Consider the following 18,508-nt stretch of genomic DNA (forward strand, 5'->3'; position numbering starts at 1 on the left):
GCTACCAACAGATGCTGCCGCTATCAGTAGCATTACACCTGTAACTGAAAATATCATTACTGTGGTGTAGTGTCTGGTGCTTGGATAGCCAACTTACAGTGCGTGGCGTGGATCCAGGAGGGCTTGCCCTCACAAAAGACAGCAGTTGGTGTAGTCAGCAATACCTGGAATGGTCCCGTCCACCTTGGTTCCAGGGCGTTCTTGCGGGTGAAGTGCTTCACGAGCACGTAATCGCCGGCTTGGAAGTTGTGGATGGCGTGGCCTGTTGGTTCAGGCAATGCCTCTCGTACTCGGGCGTGGATGCTGTGCGCCATGTTGGACAATCCTATGCAAAACTTTAAAAGCATGTCAACCATCACAGGCAAATCAAGTTTGGACATGTCCATCGGGGCCGAAACAGGCAAACACATAGGTCGTCCCATCAATATCTCGTGGGGGGAAAGACCCGTGGTGCGACCGGGGGTGGAAGGAATACTCATCAATGCAAGTGGGAGAGCTTCCGGCCACTTCAAACCTGTATCTGCACAGATCTTTGCTAACTTGAGTTTCAGGGTCCCGTTCGTGCGTTCTACAAGTCCCGCTGATTGTGGATGGTAAACGCAATGGAAGGATTGTTTCAAGCCCAATGCCTTTAGGATACCCTTAATCACCTCTCCCGTGAAGTGGCCCCCTTGGTCTGAAGAAATTTTCTGGGGAATGCCAAATCTGCACATGAAATCCCGCACGAGGTGCTTAGCCACTGTCGGGGCGTCTGACTTAACGCATGGGTAGGCCTCGACCCATTTTGTGAACATATCCACAATTACCAGAACGTAGCGGAATGACATGCTCGGTTCCATGTTTATAAAATCGAACTGGATATGGCAAATGGCCCGAAAGGTTGAGGATGGCCCGCGTTGTGTGGGTGCCTCGGCGGTGCCCCCCTATTGTGTTGTTGACAAACCACACATGACCGGCACACGTCTGACGCGATTCGTGACAGTCCTGGTGCTGCCCAAGTATAGTTTATCTGTTCCATCACCCCCTCTGGCACACATGGCCATTTTGATGTGCCATGCATGCCAGCCAAGGCAGTAGTTCCTTGGGTGCTATTGGTTTTCCATAAAGGGTCCACATCTCATTTGGTCTGGGGCGCATGGCCCCTCGGCTTATCCAGTCATCGTGTTCGACCGCTGTTGCTGCGTTTTGAAGTTTTAAAACGTCATTGTTAGTTGGTGTGGCGGTTGGCCCTGAGGTCGGTACATTGGCAGTCTGTGCGAGCGCCCTTTTTGCTCGTGTCACCACTGGTATGTTCCATCCTACGTGTTTGTTGGCTGCCTTTCCTGCCGCTGCATCCGCCCTGGCGTTGCCCCGAGCAACGTCAGTGTCCGCCTTTTGGTGGCCGCGACATTTAACCACCGCGATAGCGCAGGGAAGCAAAATGCTTTGGAGTAGCCCTTCGACCAATTCGCCGTTCTTTATAACCGAACCTGCAGATGTGAGGAAGCCTCGCATCTTCCAGATTGCTCCTTTGTCGTGGACTACCCCGTGCACGTAAGCTGAATCTGTGTAAATGTTGACAGCAAGGCCTGGTGCCAAGTTACATGCTCTAGTTAGGGCGCATAGCTCCGCCTGCTGGGCAGAAAAGGTGGGTGGAAGGCATCTGCTTTACACTGTCTCTTTATCAGTGCACACCACATACCCGGACAGCAAAGAGCCATCCCAACCACGTCTAGCTGATCCGTCGACATAATATATACAATCGGGGTCGTCAAGAGGAACGTCCTTTAAATCTGGATCACCGTAGAGACTTGCTGCACTACATCGATGCACACATGGGGTTCACCCTCCTCTGGGGTGGGCATCAGTGAGGCCGGATTGAGTGTAGTGCAACGTTCAACAGTGACATTGGCTGCGGTGATCAGTGCGGTTTCGTATTGCATTAATCTGGTGGAAGACAAGTGTTGTGGTTTTTGCTGTAGTAACAGCGAAGTGACGCAGTGTGGCACCCGTAACGTTACCGGGTGTCCCATTACGATGTCCGCTGTCCTTTCCACCACGTACCTGGCCGCTGCCACGGCTTGCAGGCACACCGGAAACCCCTGCTCGACTAGGTCTAGCTTTTTACTGAAGTAGGCTACCGGTCGCTCCTTGTCCCCATGAGTCTGTGTCAATACGGACTGGGCAAAACCTCCTACTGCGTGAGTGTAAAGGGTGAATGGCTTCACATAATCGGGGAGTCCTAAAGTCGGTGCTGTAACTAATGCCTTTTTCAGACCCTCAAAACAGTGCATCAGGTCGTCCGTCCAAGCCAAAAAGGTCGGGCCTTCCAATTTGGTAGCCTCGTACAGTGGTTTAGCAAGCAGCGCATAGTCAATTATCCAAGTACGGCAGTATCCCATCATACCTAGGAAGCGCAACATTTCCCGTTGCGTGCGCGGCAGCGGCATCTCCATGAAAGCAGTCACCCGTCCGGCATCCAGTTCTCATTTCCCATGCGAAATGGCATGACCCAAGTAGGTTACAACCTTCCGTACGAATTGGAGCTTTTTTCGTCCTACCTTGTGGCCCTTGGCCACCAAGGCCTTTAGCAGGGCCATAGAGTCCTCCTCGCAAGCTTCTTTGGAGTGGGAACAAATCAACAAATCATCAATGTATTGCAACAACACCGATCCCCCCTTTAGTTCCACGTCCGCCAAATCATGGTGCAGCGCTCGGGAGAACAGGGTGGGGCTGTCGGAGAACCCTTGGGGTAACACTGTCCAGGTGTACTGGCGCCCTCGATAGGTGAAGGCGAACAAATATTGTGACTCGGGTGCAATAGGTACGGAGAAAAAGGCGGAACATAGGTCAATAACAGTGAAGTGTGTTGCGTCCGGTGGGATAGATGTCATAAGGCCTTCTGCATTTGGTACTACTGGGTGTATGCCTCGTATTACCTTGTTCACTTCCCTCAGATCCTGTACGAATCTCTAATTATTTTGCATCGGTTTCTTTTCCGGCAAAATTGGTGTGTTGCATTGGCTGTCAGTTTTCACAATTATTTTCTGTTTCACCAAGGATCGAATCACTGGCTCTACGCCCACGTCGGCCTCGTGCCGCAGTTTATATTGTCTCACGTTTGGGAGGGGCATCCCAGGTTGTACTGGTATTACCAGAGGTTCGGCATCGCGAATCCGCCCTACATCGTTATCATGTTGGGACCACAAGTCGACCGGAACCTCCTCCAAAAGGTCATCGGACTCGCCCGGGCTCTTAGATACCACTCGCACAACATGGGTGCCCTTCGGGGGCAGGTCTGCTTCTACGAATTCTCCTTCTCTCTTTTGTTTCCTAAGGTTAATCACTTACCCCTCGTTATTGGCGAGCGACCTCACTGTCCAATGGCCCACTTTGTAATAGCCATTGTACGGAGTTTCTTGTAAGCGTCCCACCATCCAGCCTATACTTTCCGGCGGCCATCCTTTGGCGGTGGTGAGGGTGACATGGGCGGCCACTCCTGCAGGGTATTGAGACAACGCACGCTGATCCGCAGATAGGGCTACCTCGACGCCTATTCCCTCTCGTCCAATCCATAAATTTGATAAGCCTCTCTCACCAGTCATGGCACCTCAGCAAAGGACTTCTGTGACTCACTGGGATTGACACAATCTGTCAATTTCCCGACCCGGATCTCAGCCAATGGAGTATCTTCTCTTCTAGACTTGATTATGACTAACTTCCCTGCTAATGTCTGCTGCTCTTCTTCTGCTCCAATCGGTTCTTCTGTTCATGTGCTTGTCAAAGTGGACATCTCTCTGGCCATTCTCAGAGAGCCTCCTCAGCGTCGACTAGTCTGGCATTTCACTCAGGCCGACTGGGACGGTCTTCAAGCAGCCATCAATCGTCTGGATTGGTCTCCCATCTCCACTGCCTCTGACATCAATTCTTCCTGGGAATTCTTCCAAAGCAAACTGATCTCTCTCATGCACAGATTTATCCCATCTCGCCTTCAGTTGTCTTACCCTTCCTCCCGTCCATGGTACACTGAATCTTGTGGTGAGGCAGTTGCCCTGAAACAACTTGCCTTTGCCTCTTGGAAGGCAAATCCAACTGAAGGAAATCTCAGTTCCTTCCACCAAGCTCAGAACAAGTGTGTGTCTACCCTCAGGAGTGCCAGGAAGCACTATCTCTCCTCACTCAAGAATGAACTCTCAAACCTGTCTCCTTCCTCCAAATCCTGGTGGCGTCTGGTCAAATCCGTTTCTGGTGTTTGTTCCCCCTCCATCCCCTCCCTTACCTCAAATGGCCACACAGTTGACATCGCACGTGACAAAGCCGAATGCCTCAACTCTGTGTTTGCCTCAAAATCCTTAGTCCCAAACCCATCTCTCTCTGTTCCCACCTTTCCCAGTCGAACCAAACTGCTCCTGGACTCTGTGACCTTCTCTCCTGACAAGGTGGAGGAGTTTTTGTCAAACCTCGACTCTGATTCTGCAACTGGACCAGATGGCATCAGCCCACGGGTCCTAAAATCCTGCTCTGCCGCTCTATCTCACCCTCTCTCTGTTCTTTTCACCCTATCTTTTTGCTCAAGGTCATCTGCCAGCATCCTGGAAATCAGCAAACATTACCGCTTTACACAAAAAAGGTGCAAAAACAGATCCTTGCAACTACAGACCAATCAGCCTGCTCCCAATTATCAGCAAAGTCATGGAATCCATCATTGCTTCGGATATGAAATCTTTCCTCTTCTCCAATGGCTTGATCTCTGATCATCAATTTGGTTTCAGACCAGGTCACTCTACTCTGGACATGCTGCTTCTGCTGTCTCAACAATGGATGAAGGTCCTCAATGCCAAACAGGAAATCAGAGCTGTCTCCCTTGACATATCACGTGCCTTCGATACGGTCTGGCACCCAGCTCTGCTCACCAAACTCTCCTCCTATGGTATCCATGGAAATCTCCATGCATGGCTTGCGGACTTCCTCTCTGGTCGTAGTCAACGTGTGGCCCTGAATGGATTTCTCTCATCTCCCCTTCCCGTTCAGGCTGGAGTTCCCCAAGGCAGTGTGCTGGGCCCTGTGCTTTTTCTGGTCTTTATCAATGATCTCTCCGACTCTCTGGAAAATCCTCTGTATCTCTTTGCTGATGACTCCACTCTCTGCCGCTCCATTCCTCATCCCTCAGATCGGCAGTCTGCAGCCTCCTCACTCTCTGAAGACCTGGACAAAATCACAGACTGGTCAAACATGTGGAACATGTCTTTCAATCCTGACAAATCTCACACTCTTACTATGTCTCTCCGAAAAGATCGACTGGACAACCCTCCCATCTACTTTCTCAACAATCCTCTCCAAGAAGTTCTGTCGCTCAAGCTTTTGGGTCTCACCATCTGCCATGATCTTTCTTGGGAAAACCACATTTCCAAGCTGGCCTCCAAAGCCAGTCGCCGACTGGGCATCCTCCGTCGTGCGAAGTCCTTCCTAGGCACACCTGAGCTCCTCACCACATACAAGGCTTTCATCCGCAGCTCAATGGAATACTGTTCTCCCCTATGGGCTGGTGCTCCTGCCTCACACCTGGCTCGGCTTCACGCTGTTGAATCCAAAGCTTTCAGAATCATTGGAATCTCCCACGATGAAGCTATCTCTGAGGGCCTTTCACTCACTCACCGCAGGCAGGTAGGTGGTCTTTCTGTCTTCTACCGACTCCTCTCCGGCCTTGCTCCCCCAGCTCTCTCTGTGCTCTGTCCCCCAAATATTCCTACAGGCCGCACAAGATCTGCCAGCCACCCTCTGATGGTTAAACTGCCGAAATCTCGGCTCTCTGCTCACCTTCACTCTTTCATTCCTCTTTTCTCCCGCCTCTGGAACAAACTCCCACACTCACTTCAATCACACTCCTCCCTCCAGGTCTTCAAAACAGCTGTTCACCACCATCTCTTATCTTCCCCCATCCAAAACCTTGATCTTTTCTACCCCCACTAATTCACCCCAGATCCACCTTGTTTGAAATTCCAACTTCTTTCCTGGAAGTCTTGGCAGTGTCCATATGTTTTATACCTCTCCCACCCCCCCCCCCTTCCCATGCCTCCCCCCCAAAGCCCTCTCCCTCCCACAGTTCTCTCGATGTCTCCATGTCTCTCGGTCCCTGCGCTCAAATGTTGGGTTTGTGTCCTTCCCCCTCTCTCCCCATCTTGTCTACCGCTCCCGATGTTATTTGTTTTGTGTGTCTGTTTGTCTTTCTGTGTGATTAATGTTCGCTCTTTCACGAGCCTCGATCTTGTATACAAAAAAAAAAGAAAAGAAAAAAAAAGCGTAGGTCCGAACGCTTACCTAACGATTCCTTAACCCTTTCTCTGTAGTCTTCGTCATCGCCCCTGGTATCGTACTAAGCCGTGCAGTGGGGTGGGTTGTCCTTTATGTCCGTTGTAATTCGATGTAATTGTAGCCAATCTCGCAACTCTTGGTTCTGGGAGCACACTGTGTCTATGACGTGTGTCCAAGTGGCCAAAGCCTCTTCGTCCAGGCTCCACCAATATGCGGTGGGGCCGGGGCGAGACAATGCCGTCATTAACAAGTCGCGTTTGGATTCCGCGACATCTACAAAAACTCCCTGCTCTGTGCATGAAATTTGACAGCCCAAACAGCAAAGTAAATCCCGTCCCAACAAGTTTGTCGGGGCGGTGGTGGTCATTAAGAAAGCATGTTTAGCCTCTAGCGGGCTGCACGCCACTCTCACCTCCTCTGAAATAGGAAGCGATTGTGGCAAAACCGAAACGCCCATTATTTGAACGTCCTTATGTGTGGGGCGCAAGGATGGCAATTGCCCTTTGTTAATAGTACTGCGGGTCGCCCCCGTATCGACAAGGAAATCTAGTTGTCGTCCATCCACGTCCAGAGTCAAGGTCGGCTCCTCTGTCGGTGTCATAGTTAAAAGGGGGCATTATTTGGGCGACCCGCTGTCGTCCCATCAATGGGCTACTTGATTGCCCTGTGGCGGGGGCCCCTGACGGAACTTTCGACAGTCGCGTTTCCAATGTCCCATTTGTCCGCAAAGAAAGCACGCCCCTTGCGGAATCGGTGGAGCTGAGGGTGTGGGGTGTCCGCTGTTGTTATGCGGACCCTGTCATTTCGGACACCTATCTGGCTGTTGGTTCTGCTGTCCCCATTGTGGCGGCCAAGTCCCATTCGTCCCGTTAGGATTCCAGTAATTTGGGGGAGGCCCATAGCTTTGGGGAGGGGGTCCCTTTGAATACCAGTTCTGGGGAGGGGGCCTTTGTACGGTCCAATTCTGGGGAGGGGGCCCCTGGGTGTTCCAATTTTGGGGAGGGGGCCCCTGTGTCTGCATGTCGACTTGTCCATTGTCGTTGTCATCAAAGTCGTTTTCGTTTTCGTTATCGCAGCCCCATTCTTCGTTGGGATCGACCTTGGTGTTCTGATTATGGGCACGTACATGATCTCGATTTCCCTTCTTATTTTGATTGAGTTGAGCCCGTTTTTCCTGGACTAACATTTGCAGTATGTTCTCTTTTACATCAGCCTTCTTATCGTCACAGTCGCTACATTGTTCGGCTGCCTCGCATAATTGGTCAGTCGGGGTATTCCTCCATCCAATCATGGCTATTTGGATGCGCTTCCTAATTGCAGGTCTCACTCCTTCTACCATAAAGTTGTTCACTACAGCGTGGGGGAGATCCTGTGCCTGTGCACAGCCCAATCCTCCCCATTTCAACACTTCCCTCTACACTCGTTCTCTCCAGTCCGTCGCTGCTTCGCCTTGTTTCTGTTTTAGGGCATATATTTTGTTCCAATCGGGCCCCGAGGCTGGCATCAAAGTGGCGTGTACCCCAATCAACAGTTGTTCGACAGTCGCGGCCCAATCATCAGGTAAATAGGGCGGATCTGGTTCCACATTTGGCCATTTCGCGTGTACTTTTGCATGTTCCCATACCCGCGCAGGCAATTTAGCTTTTCCCATATGGCAGATGTCCCACCAATTTGATCGTGAATTTTGTATCCATATTCGCATAAATTCGGGCACTTGACTTGGCTGATCTATCAGCAAGGTTTTTACCCACTCTTGCATAGCAATCAAATCCGATTCTCTCCATGGTACCCTAACCTCGACGACTTCTTCCTGTCCTCGGCGTCCCCTTACACCTATGGCTTGGACAGGGAACATTCTGGTGATAGGCTGTGGGGTCTCATTTCCAGTAAGCCCTACCAGCGAGGGGTATAGTCCTCCCGGTCCTATCAGTGGCGGGAACGCTGGGGTGTCCGTTCCGCTGTCTGCCCCGTTAGCCCCTTGTCCTCTAAATGGATTACCCGGGCTGAGGTGAACCTGAGGAGCGGCTGGTCTAATTATCTGGGGGTCTAACCCCTGGGGTAACAGGGGTGGGGGTAGGGATGGTGGCGCCTGGGGCCCGGGGACAGGGCTCAGGTCTTGGGAGGGTAGGGGCCTGATAACTACTTCCCCTTCCGCGGGGTCTTGGTCCGGATCCTGAACCAGCGGCATCAGTCGCTGGTTCACTTGCTTAACTATCTCCTTAATTATTTTATCCTGTACTTTATCTGCTTGTTTCCTTTGCCCTTGAAGTTTCAGCACTTCTCCTGCCAGGCTAGCCTGTTTTGAGGCCGCCTGTCGCTTCATTGCTTCCTCCTTCCACCACCTGTACACCTTCCAATAATCGGGTGGGAAGTGTTTCTTCTCCTTCTCTAGCTTATCTAGAGCTCCATACAGCGCTTCCAATTTTTCTAGCGCAAATGATCCCTCCTCTGGCCATGGATCACTCAAATCCTTTGTTAGCTCAGCCCATGCTTTTCCTGGTCTTACAGTGGCATAATGATGTTTTTAAACATAAAAAATGCCGGTGTATTCCTGAGGGGTTCCCCCTCCTTTCCAGCTCTGTTTCCCATCTTATTGCTCTGGGCTGATCCTCCTGGAAAGTTTTCGGTTACCGGCATTGGACGGCAGCCTAACCTCACTTTTCCCCCTCTCCTTGCTAACCGTAACGTTACCCCGTAGCGTTACCCTTGGTAGATCTACCCCTTAATGTTATCCTTGGTAGATCAATAATCAGCCCGTTACTCTGAGGCTAAAACAGCCTTTACTTACAATTTGTTCATGATACAGGCACAGGCGGTGAGCAAGGGAGCGGGCAAGATCCGGGAGAGAGAGAGAGGCTCAAATTTGGAATAACCCTTCAGCATAAAATGCTCACCTTAGGCAAATCAGAGTGCTGGTGCCAGCCTCCCCTCTCCGTCTCGCAGAGCCCGCTCCTCCGATCCCGCCTTGAGCTGTATCCCACTTCTGACACCAGATGTAGGGAATCGAACCAGGTTCCACAACCTGAGTTCAAGGAGTAACACGCATTTTATTGAAAGACCACACAGCTGTGGAGAGGAATTGGCACATACAGCTCTGTCGAACAGCATGCGTTGCAAACCCTCCGAAGAAACGGGCAAAAAGGGTTTCTTTATGTAGACAAAATAATAGAAAAAGTCTCCGCTAAAGCTGTGAACTGGACAAAGGATAAGAGTGGGCTTTAACAGCTTCCACCGAGGTCCCATCCGGGAGACGTGCTGAGTTTGAGGAAATAATGTAGGAGTAAGACATTGTGACATTCCCAAGCCCCAATCTTTCAGAGCAGATATAAACCAGACCCTCTTTCAAGGGCATGGAAAGTGTAGGATGTGTTTTCACAAGGGAGTTTAAGCAGTTCCTCAATTCTGTTACATTCTTTGTCACAGTTGGGCAGCAAAGCATATTCAAGCCATGTGAGATATAACAGGCTAAATTCCAACTATAGTGGTGAAGCAAGCATTCTTATTAAAATACAAATAATGTTTATATGAGCATACAAGGCAAAGGATACATAATAAAATCATGTATCCGACATATATATATATATATATATATATATATATATATATATATATATATATATATAGATTCGCATCACCAGTGATTAAGATTGCTGGATGACGGATAGCTGAAACAGCTTTATTCCCGAGGTGGCTGCCCGAAAATGGCAGTATTTTTTTTGCGCACGGGATGAAGGAATTCGCAGCGTTTATCTAAACGGACACATGGGTTTATACCGAAACTACAAGGCATAAACAAACACGACAAATGAAATGCAACAATAATGAATTTAATGAGAATAAATCAAAGACGAAATAAAGTTGTGGTAAAAACTAATTGAAACTCCTGCTTTGAGAAAACTCCGCTCAGACACAGAAACGTACACAGAGGGGCAAATATAGACAACTCTTGTATGGTACTGTTCTCTATTGCGTTCTCATCTTGTGTAATACTGCGCATTGTTATTTGCATATTCTGTATCTATTATCTTATTCTAATATCTACCATCGCTTTCTTTGTCTTGCAGATTGATTGTTCATCGTTGTTGCTAATAAACCTGCATTCAATTGATACATTCTTGTTTATGAACAATCAACTCATCTGAAGATGCCTGCTGCAGTCTGCCCCTTCCCGAGCTGTGTCTACGTTACTGACAGCACTGACAATGCCGTTGCTGCTATCCAGCTCTCCATCCACGCCATGACTCACACGTCCATTGCACCAGCCAAACCGGACAAAGTCAGCCGTCCTCGTATCCAAACCGGCGGTACCAGCGAAGATTGGCAATATTTCACCAGAAGATGGGATGGTTACAAGGCAGCGACCCAGATAATCGGCAATGATGTTCGCGTTCAACTCCTTGAATGTTGTGATGATAATCTACGACGTGACCTCCACCGCAGCAACCCACGCATTGAAATCAAGGACGAGGCAGCTATACTACAAGCCATTCGGTCCCTTGCTGTCCGAGAGGAGAATACCATGGTGTCCCGCGTAAACCTCCACAACATGCGACAGGACCGAGAAGAACCAATTCGTACCTACGCAGCCCGTCTGGCTGGTCAAGCTGAGATCTGCAAGTTTTCTGTTGTATGCTCATGCAATCCCCCTACTGATGTCAACTACACCAAGGACATGGTTCGCGATGTCCTATGTCGGGGACTCGCCGATCAAGATATACAACAGGACATTCTCGGCGATCAAAATCAGAACATGAGCTTGGAGGAAGTTCTCATTTTCGTCGAGGCCAAGGAAGCAGGGAAACGTTCCCAGAATGCCTTGCTCGATAGTGAAGGCGCTCATGGCGCAAGCCAATACAAAAACTGGAAGAACAAAAGAGCCCTGATCACTACCGACAAGCAGGCGGCCATTTGTAGTTATTGCGGCAAAACTGGTCATGGCAAACAGCCGAACATCGACCAAAGGCGTCAATTCTGCAATGCCTACGGGAAAACATGCAGTAAATGCGCCACTCGCGGCCATTTTGCACATGTCTGCCGGGGAGGCACGAAAAAGGCGGACAACAAACCTACGGACAAATCAATGGATGCTCATGATGTGGAAGAAAGCAGCCAGGTCCACGATCTCCTCTGCTCTGTCACGGAACGAGAAACGGCCATTTGGAAGCCGCAAATTAAAAGGGCCATGGCCACCTTGTCAACTCCACTACACCTCGACCACCATATATTTGACCACCTCTCTGGCTGGACCAAGAAGAAGTCTCAACCACAGCCGTACATAAAACTCATAGCACGGATCGATAAGGAATCTTATGACCATTTCGGCCAGCCACTGTCATCCCGACCAAAATCGGCCAGGCTCCAGGCCATGGCCGACACTGGCTGTCAAAGCTGCCTCACAGGACTTAATATTTTCCACAAACTCGGGCTGCGTAATGAAGACCTGTTACCTGTCAACCTGAAGATGAATGCTGTTAACAGTGGAAGGGTCCGGATTATCGGCGCCATGCTCCTACACCTGTCTGGTTGCACAGCCAATGGCGACATTATTGAAACCCGACAAATCTGCTACATCTCACCTGACACACGGAACATGTATCTCAGTCGTGAAGCATGCGTCGATCTAGGCCTCGTGTCTAGTAGCTTCCCAACCATTGGCGAATCCAACACAGTTGGTGCTGCAGTGGCAGCAGTTATCGATGCAAATTGTAACTGCCCGGAAAGATCGCTTCCCCCTACACTGCCTACATCTATCCCATTTCCGGCCACTGACGAGAACCGAGAGAGGCTGGAGAAATGGCTACTGGAGTACTACAAAAGCAGCACATTCAATGTCTGCGAACACCAGCCACTACCCCACATGGAAGGTCCGCCTCTCACACTGATGGTTGACCCCGAGGCAACACCAAAAGCGGTGCACACCCCAGTGCCTGTCCCCTTACACTGGCAGGCAGAAGTCAAGGCTGGTATCGATCGCGACATCAGGTTAGGGGTCCTGGAACCGGTGCCAATTGGTGAACCAGTGACATGGTGCAGCAGAATGGTCGTCTGTCCAAAGAAGGATGGGACCCCACGGAGGACAGTTGATCTGCAACCACTGAATGCGCACTGCACACGTGAGACCCACCACACCCAGTCACCCTTCCATCAAGCAATGGCGGTGCCACATAACACCAAAAAGACGGTAACAGACGCCTGGAATGGCTATCACAGCGTTCCAATCAGAGAATGTGACCGCCATCTGACAACGTTCATCACACCATGGGGCCGATACCGTTACTGCACCACTCCCCAAGGTTACATCGCTTCAGGTGATGGATACTCCAGACGATTTGACGAAATTGTATCGGACTTCAAAAACAAGTCCAAATGTATTGATGATACCATCATGTGGAGCGACACATTGGAAGAGAGCTTTTTTCAGGCATGCAACTGGCTCGACCTGTGCGGCCGTAATGGGATTACGCAAAATCCGACGAAATTCCATTTTGGTCAGGACACGGTCGAATTCGCTGGATTCGAGATCACCATGGACAGTGTACGACCATGCCAAAGGTATCTCCAAGCGATACAGGACTTCCCCACACCAAAAACAATTACTGACATTCGCTCCTGGTTTGGGCTAGTCAATCAGGTAACATACTGCTTCAGCATGACCGAGAGGATGCGACCTTTTCGGGACCTCCTAAAACCATGCACCCCCTTCTACTGGGATGCAACACTACAATCCCTATTCGAAGAATCAAAACGACTCATCATATCTGAAGTCGCAAATGGGGTCCGGATCTTTGACAAGGAACGGACAACATGTCTCGCAACTGACTGGTCGAAGGATGGGATTGGCTTCTGGCTCCTCCAAAAACACTGCAGATGCCCTGGTGAAACCCCACAGTGCTGCCCCGATGGCTGGAAAATCACCCTTGCTGGAGGCCGCTTCACCCATGCAGCGGAGTCGCGCTATGCTCCGATAGAGGGTGAAGCTCTAGCAGTGGCGGACAGCCTGGAAAAAGTAAAGTATTTTGTGTTGGGATGCAAGAACCTGATTATTGCCGTCGATCACAAGCCCTTAATCAAGCTTCTTGGTGACAGACGATTAGAGGACATCCATAACACACGGCTTGCCAACTTGAAAGAAAGGACCCTAGCATATCGTTTCCGAATTATCCACATCCCGGGAAAACGACACTGCGTACCAGATGCGATTTCACGACATCCGTCGGGTGCCAGACCATCGGAACGACTGCCACTGGTGGATGACATTTCCTCCATTATGGATGTGGCCACATCGACTACACTAAGACAGCACACCTTGACTGGGCTGTGGACCACAGATGACGACACTGGCATGGAAATGGCTATTTCCATGGCAGCCATCAAGACACTCGATTCTGTGCGGTCCGTCACTTGGGACGATGTTCGGGACGAAACAGCAAGTGACACTCAGATGCTGCAGTTACTCAATTCTATTGAGCAGGGTCTACCTGCCAGTCGGGACGATTTCCCTGTGTCCATTTTGGAATACTTTCCCTTCCGTGAACACCTCTACACTATTGATGGCATAGTGGTCTACAAGGGGAGGATTATAATCCCACCGAAGCTACGGAAGCTTGTCCTTGAGAATCTTCATGCTGCTCACCAAGGAGTCACGGCTATGACCACCCGGGCCAGCAGCTCGATCTTTTGGCCTGGAATCACTCCCCAGATTCATGAGATGCGCAATCGCTGCTCACACTGCAATCGGATGGCCCCATCGCAACCAAGCGCTCCACCTACAGCCTCAGCTGAACCTGCCTACCCTTTCCAGTACGTTTGTTCAGATTACTTTCATCACAAGGGTCGGAGTTATTTGGTCACCGTTGATCGTTACTCTAATTGGCCAATCATTCAGCTAACAACTGGCGGGGCACAAGGCCTAGTGAAAAGTCTGCGGTCGAACTTCGCCACTTATGGTATCCCCGACGAATTGGCATCTGACTGTGGGCCAGAATTCACGGCACATGACACCCAAGACTTCTTGCGTCGGTGGGGCGTTAACCATCGGTTGTCATCCACTGCCTTCCCACACAGCAACTGTCGTGCCGAGATCGCAGTCAAAACATCGAAAAGATTGATCACCGATAACACTGGTTCCAATGGTGAACTAGACACTGATCGGTTCCAACGTGCAATACTCCAGTACCGGAATGCACCGGATCAGGACACTAGGTTGTCTCCAGCCATGATCATCTTCAAGAGGCCAGTCAAGGACTTCATACCCATCATCCCAGGCAGATACTTGCCATCGGACACCTGGCGGGAAACACGCAACAATCGTGAGGAAGCTTTGCGCATTCGGCATGCCAGGGAGATCGAAAGACTCTCTGAACACACGACAAAGCTACCTCCACTGGCCGTCGGGGACCATGTCCGGATCCAGAACCAGACCGGCCTGGAACCACGAAAATGGGACCGGACCGGAACCGTGATTGAGGTAAAACAATTCGATCAATACGTTGTCAAGGTGGATGGCTCCGGAAGAATCACTCTCCGGAATCGTAAGTTCCTGCGACGTTTTACGCCTTTCAGCATGACAACCCCCACTACGACTGGCAAAAGTGGCATGCTGCCAACCGTTATGCCAAGTGTTATGCCAATCGTACCGAAATACTTAATGTCTGGTACCCAACCCATCGCCGCTCCAAGAGTCTGTCTCAATCCTGTTACCACTCCCCAGAAGGGTGAACCCCAACATGTCATTGCGCCGGGCTTACCATCACAGACACTCCGCTCCATCACCGCGATGACACCACCTGCGAGAGTCGCTAACCAACCACATGTGCAGACCACCGCCACACCTCCACGGTCACTGCCTATTTCTGCCCCCTTGACGGTTCGGGTGATGATGGACCAGCTGGAGGGGACTCCGGCGTCGGACAGGGCGATAGTGAACCACCCACCGGAGACTCCCACAATGGACCAGGAAATTACGAACTGCCCTCAGAGGACTCCGACGATTGATCGGGTGGTGACGGGCCGCCCGAAGCGAATTATCAAACCACCAGCCCGATTCAATTCAGAAGAATATCAATTATAAACTCATGTGATCCTTTTTCTCGGTCTCCAGTTTCGTTCTATTCTGTGTCACAATTGAACGTTTTTGGGAAAGGGAGATAGACAACTCTTGTATGGTACTGTTCTCTATTGCGTTCTCATCTTGTGTAATACTGCGCATTGTTATTTGCATATTCTGTATCTATTATCTTATTCTAATATCTACCATCGCTTTCTTTGTCTTGCAGATTGATTGTTCATCGTTGTTGCTAATAAACCTGCATTCAATTGATACATTCTTGTTTATTTGATACATAAGTTTATTGATACATATATTACAACTAAAATGGCCCTTTTTGTGCAATTAGCTCATCCCAACAAGTTATTTTGCTTTACAGTAGACAGAGCTCCCTTTTTGTTTTTAACATATCCATTTTTTGTTGACTAACATTTAGTTCAGGAGCCTTGGTGGGGTTTCGTTTGGCAGCCTGTTTGCTTGGCCTTTGTCGGTGTTTCCTGTTGTTTAAACGGAGGTTTTTTTTCATGGCTGGCCTTGTTGCAGTCGAAAAACGTAGGGAAAAGCCACAGAAGGCAATCACATACTGGGGGAAAACTAACCTTAATCCCTGTCCAGTTAACCTAGCTTCTTTAACTTCTTTAACTTTAACCCCCCCCCCCCCCCCCTTGTGAAGATGCATACACAATCTTAGCCTCCAGTTTCCCTACTTAAATACATTGAGATGTCTCCTACGTGTCCACGGTTCATTCTGTAATTATACAATCCTGCCTTTACTGTGAGTTTCCATCATTTATCCCCACAAACGTAACAATATTTTGTATCCGCTGTGAGTATGAAAGAATATCATAACTGTGATTATCATGTTACACGCCTCATTTACAAGTGTTTAACAACGGTTCTTGGTTTTTGTGGCAGGTCAAAAAGGTCATGCACCCAGACACCTTCTACTTTACCATTTTGAGGCACCCTGTGGAAGTGGCAGCTTCAGCCTTTTCATATTACAAATCTACAGCTTCAGCCTTCCGCAACATCAGCTTGCTCGACTCCTTCATCCAGAATCGTCTTCGGTTTTTCCGTCCAGGTGCCAAGAGAAATAATTATGCCCGTAACCTCATGTGGTTTGACCTTGGGCTGGATCCACAGAAAAATCATACACAAACTGCAGAGATTTTCAGCAGCCTCGACGACACCTTCGGCATCGTCCTCTTGGCAGAATATTTTGACGAGTCGATGGTGTTGCTCCGGCATGCTCTTTGCTGGTCCTTGGACGACGTTGTCACATTCAAGGTTTGTTTGATGGAGAGAGTTAACAGAAATGAAGGGATTTTAAAAAACGGATTCAATGATCAGGTGAAAGGATGTGATTTCTGCCTGTGGGGCAGCCCATGAGATCATGGATTTGTAAGTTTTCTCTTTTTTCACAAACACGTATCTTAGCGCTGCTTTTATACATATGGGATAAACTTGTTTTTCTCAAAAACAAAGGAAAGCACAGACAAAGATATTACATTCCAGCAGATCTAGAGAAATAGAAATACAAGGAGGTTCTGAGCCGGATGTTGCAACAAAAGTACAAAATAAATTTACAATGAAAGGTTAATGTTGGAAGACCATTAAAGCCATTAAAAGAAGTCCATCAAAAGAAGGATTTATGAGGAAATTTGCCTTTTATACCTCTCCGTATATCATGAGAATTCCCATTGGATACTGACATGGAAGATCTCGTCTTTTTCAACTGTTAAATCTTTTTATCCACCCTCGTCCTTCTCCCCACAGCTTAACAGCCGCAGCAATGCTACAATAAAAGCTATATATCAAGAGACTGCTGTCCGCCTTCGCCAATGGAATAGCCTCGACTGGGCCCTCTACTCCCATTTCAACACCTCCTTTTGGGACCGTGCAGTCCACTTTGTCCTGGCACGTTTAGATGCTGAAGTGCAGGAACTAAGGGCTCGAAGGAACGTTCTGGCTACCCTTTGCCTGCAGGGCTCTGCCGTGGAAGGAAAGATCATCAATGACAAACGGTTTAAGCCATTCCAACCTGTAGCAGTGGAAATTCTGGCCTATAAGTTGAAGCCGGGCCTATCGAATGAGGAGTTCACTCGCTGTTCTCGCCTCATTCTGCCAGAGTTGCAGTACAAGGATCGCATTTATGCCCCACAGTTCCCGAGGAAGATACGACCTCCCATCAACTGAAACCAAACCATTCCCTCTCCCATCATTCGGGCACCATTTGGGTAAAACAAAGGCATAGTTACCGCATCAACTGAAACGAAACCATTCCCTCCCATGATTAGGCCACCATTTGGGTAAAACAAAGGCCTAGTTACCAAACCGTCATGATCTGATGTTTGTGATGTAATATTGTTGTGGTTGACTGTCATTTAGGATTCATTATCCTCACGCTTTAAAAGAAAATGGAGGAATATTGTGATCCGGTCCGTCTGTCAACGATGCATTTGGCAAAGTCCTGTCCGTCTGTCCGTCTGCAAATCTATCTCCTCCTAAACGGTTGTGCCAAAATTCACCAAACTTAGTAGTTATGATCAGCACATGGCAAGATCGTGCAAGATCAGTATCATTTTGGACCCACCCTGGGGCTCGAGGGCAGGGTGAAAACTTCAAATACCAAAAATGTAAATTCCGGGCACATTTTAACTTAAACTTTGCAGAAATAAATCAATATTAAGGGAAACATGAAATACATAACGATTTTTAAGGTGTAGCCCAAAAGGCAATACCATCTGGAACAGTGTTTGTCTGCCCGTTTGGTGTGTGTGTGTGTGTGTGTGTATGTGTGTCTATCACAAACGTCCACCAATCAGAGCTGAGGATCTGGTCACATGACAGGGGACAGCATTTCGTAACCATTAAAGTTGCATATTTTGTAAAATGGTTTCATACCCTCTTATGGTTAAACTGCCAAAATCAAGACTCTCTGCTCACCTTCACTCCTTCATTCCTCTTTACTCCCGCCTCTGGAACAAACTCCCCCACTCCCTTCAATCCCACTCCTCCCTCCAGGTCTTTAAAACAGCTGTTCACCACCATTTCTTATCTTCCCCCATCCAAAACCTTGATCTTTTCTACCCCCGCTGATTTCACCCCAGATCCACTTTTTTGAAATTCTAACTTCTCTCCTGGAAGTCGGAGCAGTGTCCCTGTGTTTTT

General features: G+C 49.1%; 1 protein-coding gene and 1 long non-coding RNA gene across 2 annotated transcripts in view; both read left to right on the top strand.

Moving 5' to 3' along the window:
• The window catches only part of LOC144892321 (uncharacterized), a 340,168-nt gene that overhangs the window by 23,883 nt on the left and 297,777 nt on the right, over nt 1-18,508 (top strand). The gene's annotated exons all lie outside the window — the stretch shown is intronic.
• Nucleotides 3,174-17,533, top strand: LOC144891970 (galactose-3-O-sulfotransferase 2-like). Its single transcript, XM_078777088.1, has 3 exons — nt 3,174-3,275; nt 16,253-16,624; nt 17,114-17,533. The coding sequence occupies exons 1-3, from the start codon at nt 3,174-3,176 to the stop codon at nt 17,531-17,533; spliced, it is 894 nt and encodes a 297-aa protein (XP_078633214.1).

This window comes from Myxine glutinosa, chromosome 5 (genome assembly GCF_964187855.1).
Source record: "Myxine glutinosa chromosome 5, kmMyxGlut1.1, whole genome shotgun sequence".
Classification (NCBI taxonomy): Eukaryota; Metazoa; Chordata; class Myxini; order Myxiniformes; family Myxinidae; genus Myxine; species Myxine glutinosa.

Excerpts from the sequence above, each read along its gene's own strand:
- LOC144891970 (XM_078777088.1), top strand. The coding sequence starts at position 3,174 with ATGTTGGGACCACAAGTCGACCGGAACCTCCTCCAAAAGGTCATCGGA. Across the intron at positions 3,276-16,252 it reads TGGGTGCCCTTCGGGGGCAG|GTCAAAAAGGTCATGCACCC; the intron begins GTCTGCTTCTAC and ends TTTTTGTGGCAG. Across the intron at positions 16,625-17,113 it reads ACGACGTTGTCACATTCAAG|CTTAACAGCCGCAGCAATGC; the intron begins GTTTGTTTGATG and ends TTCTCCCCACAG.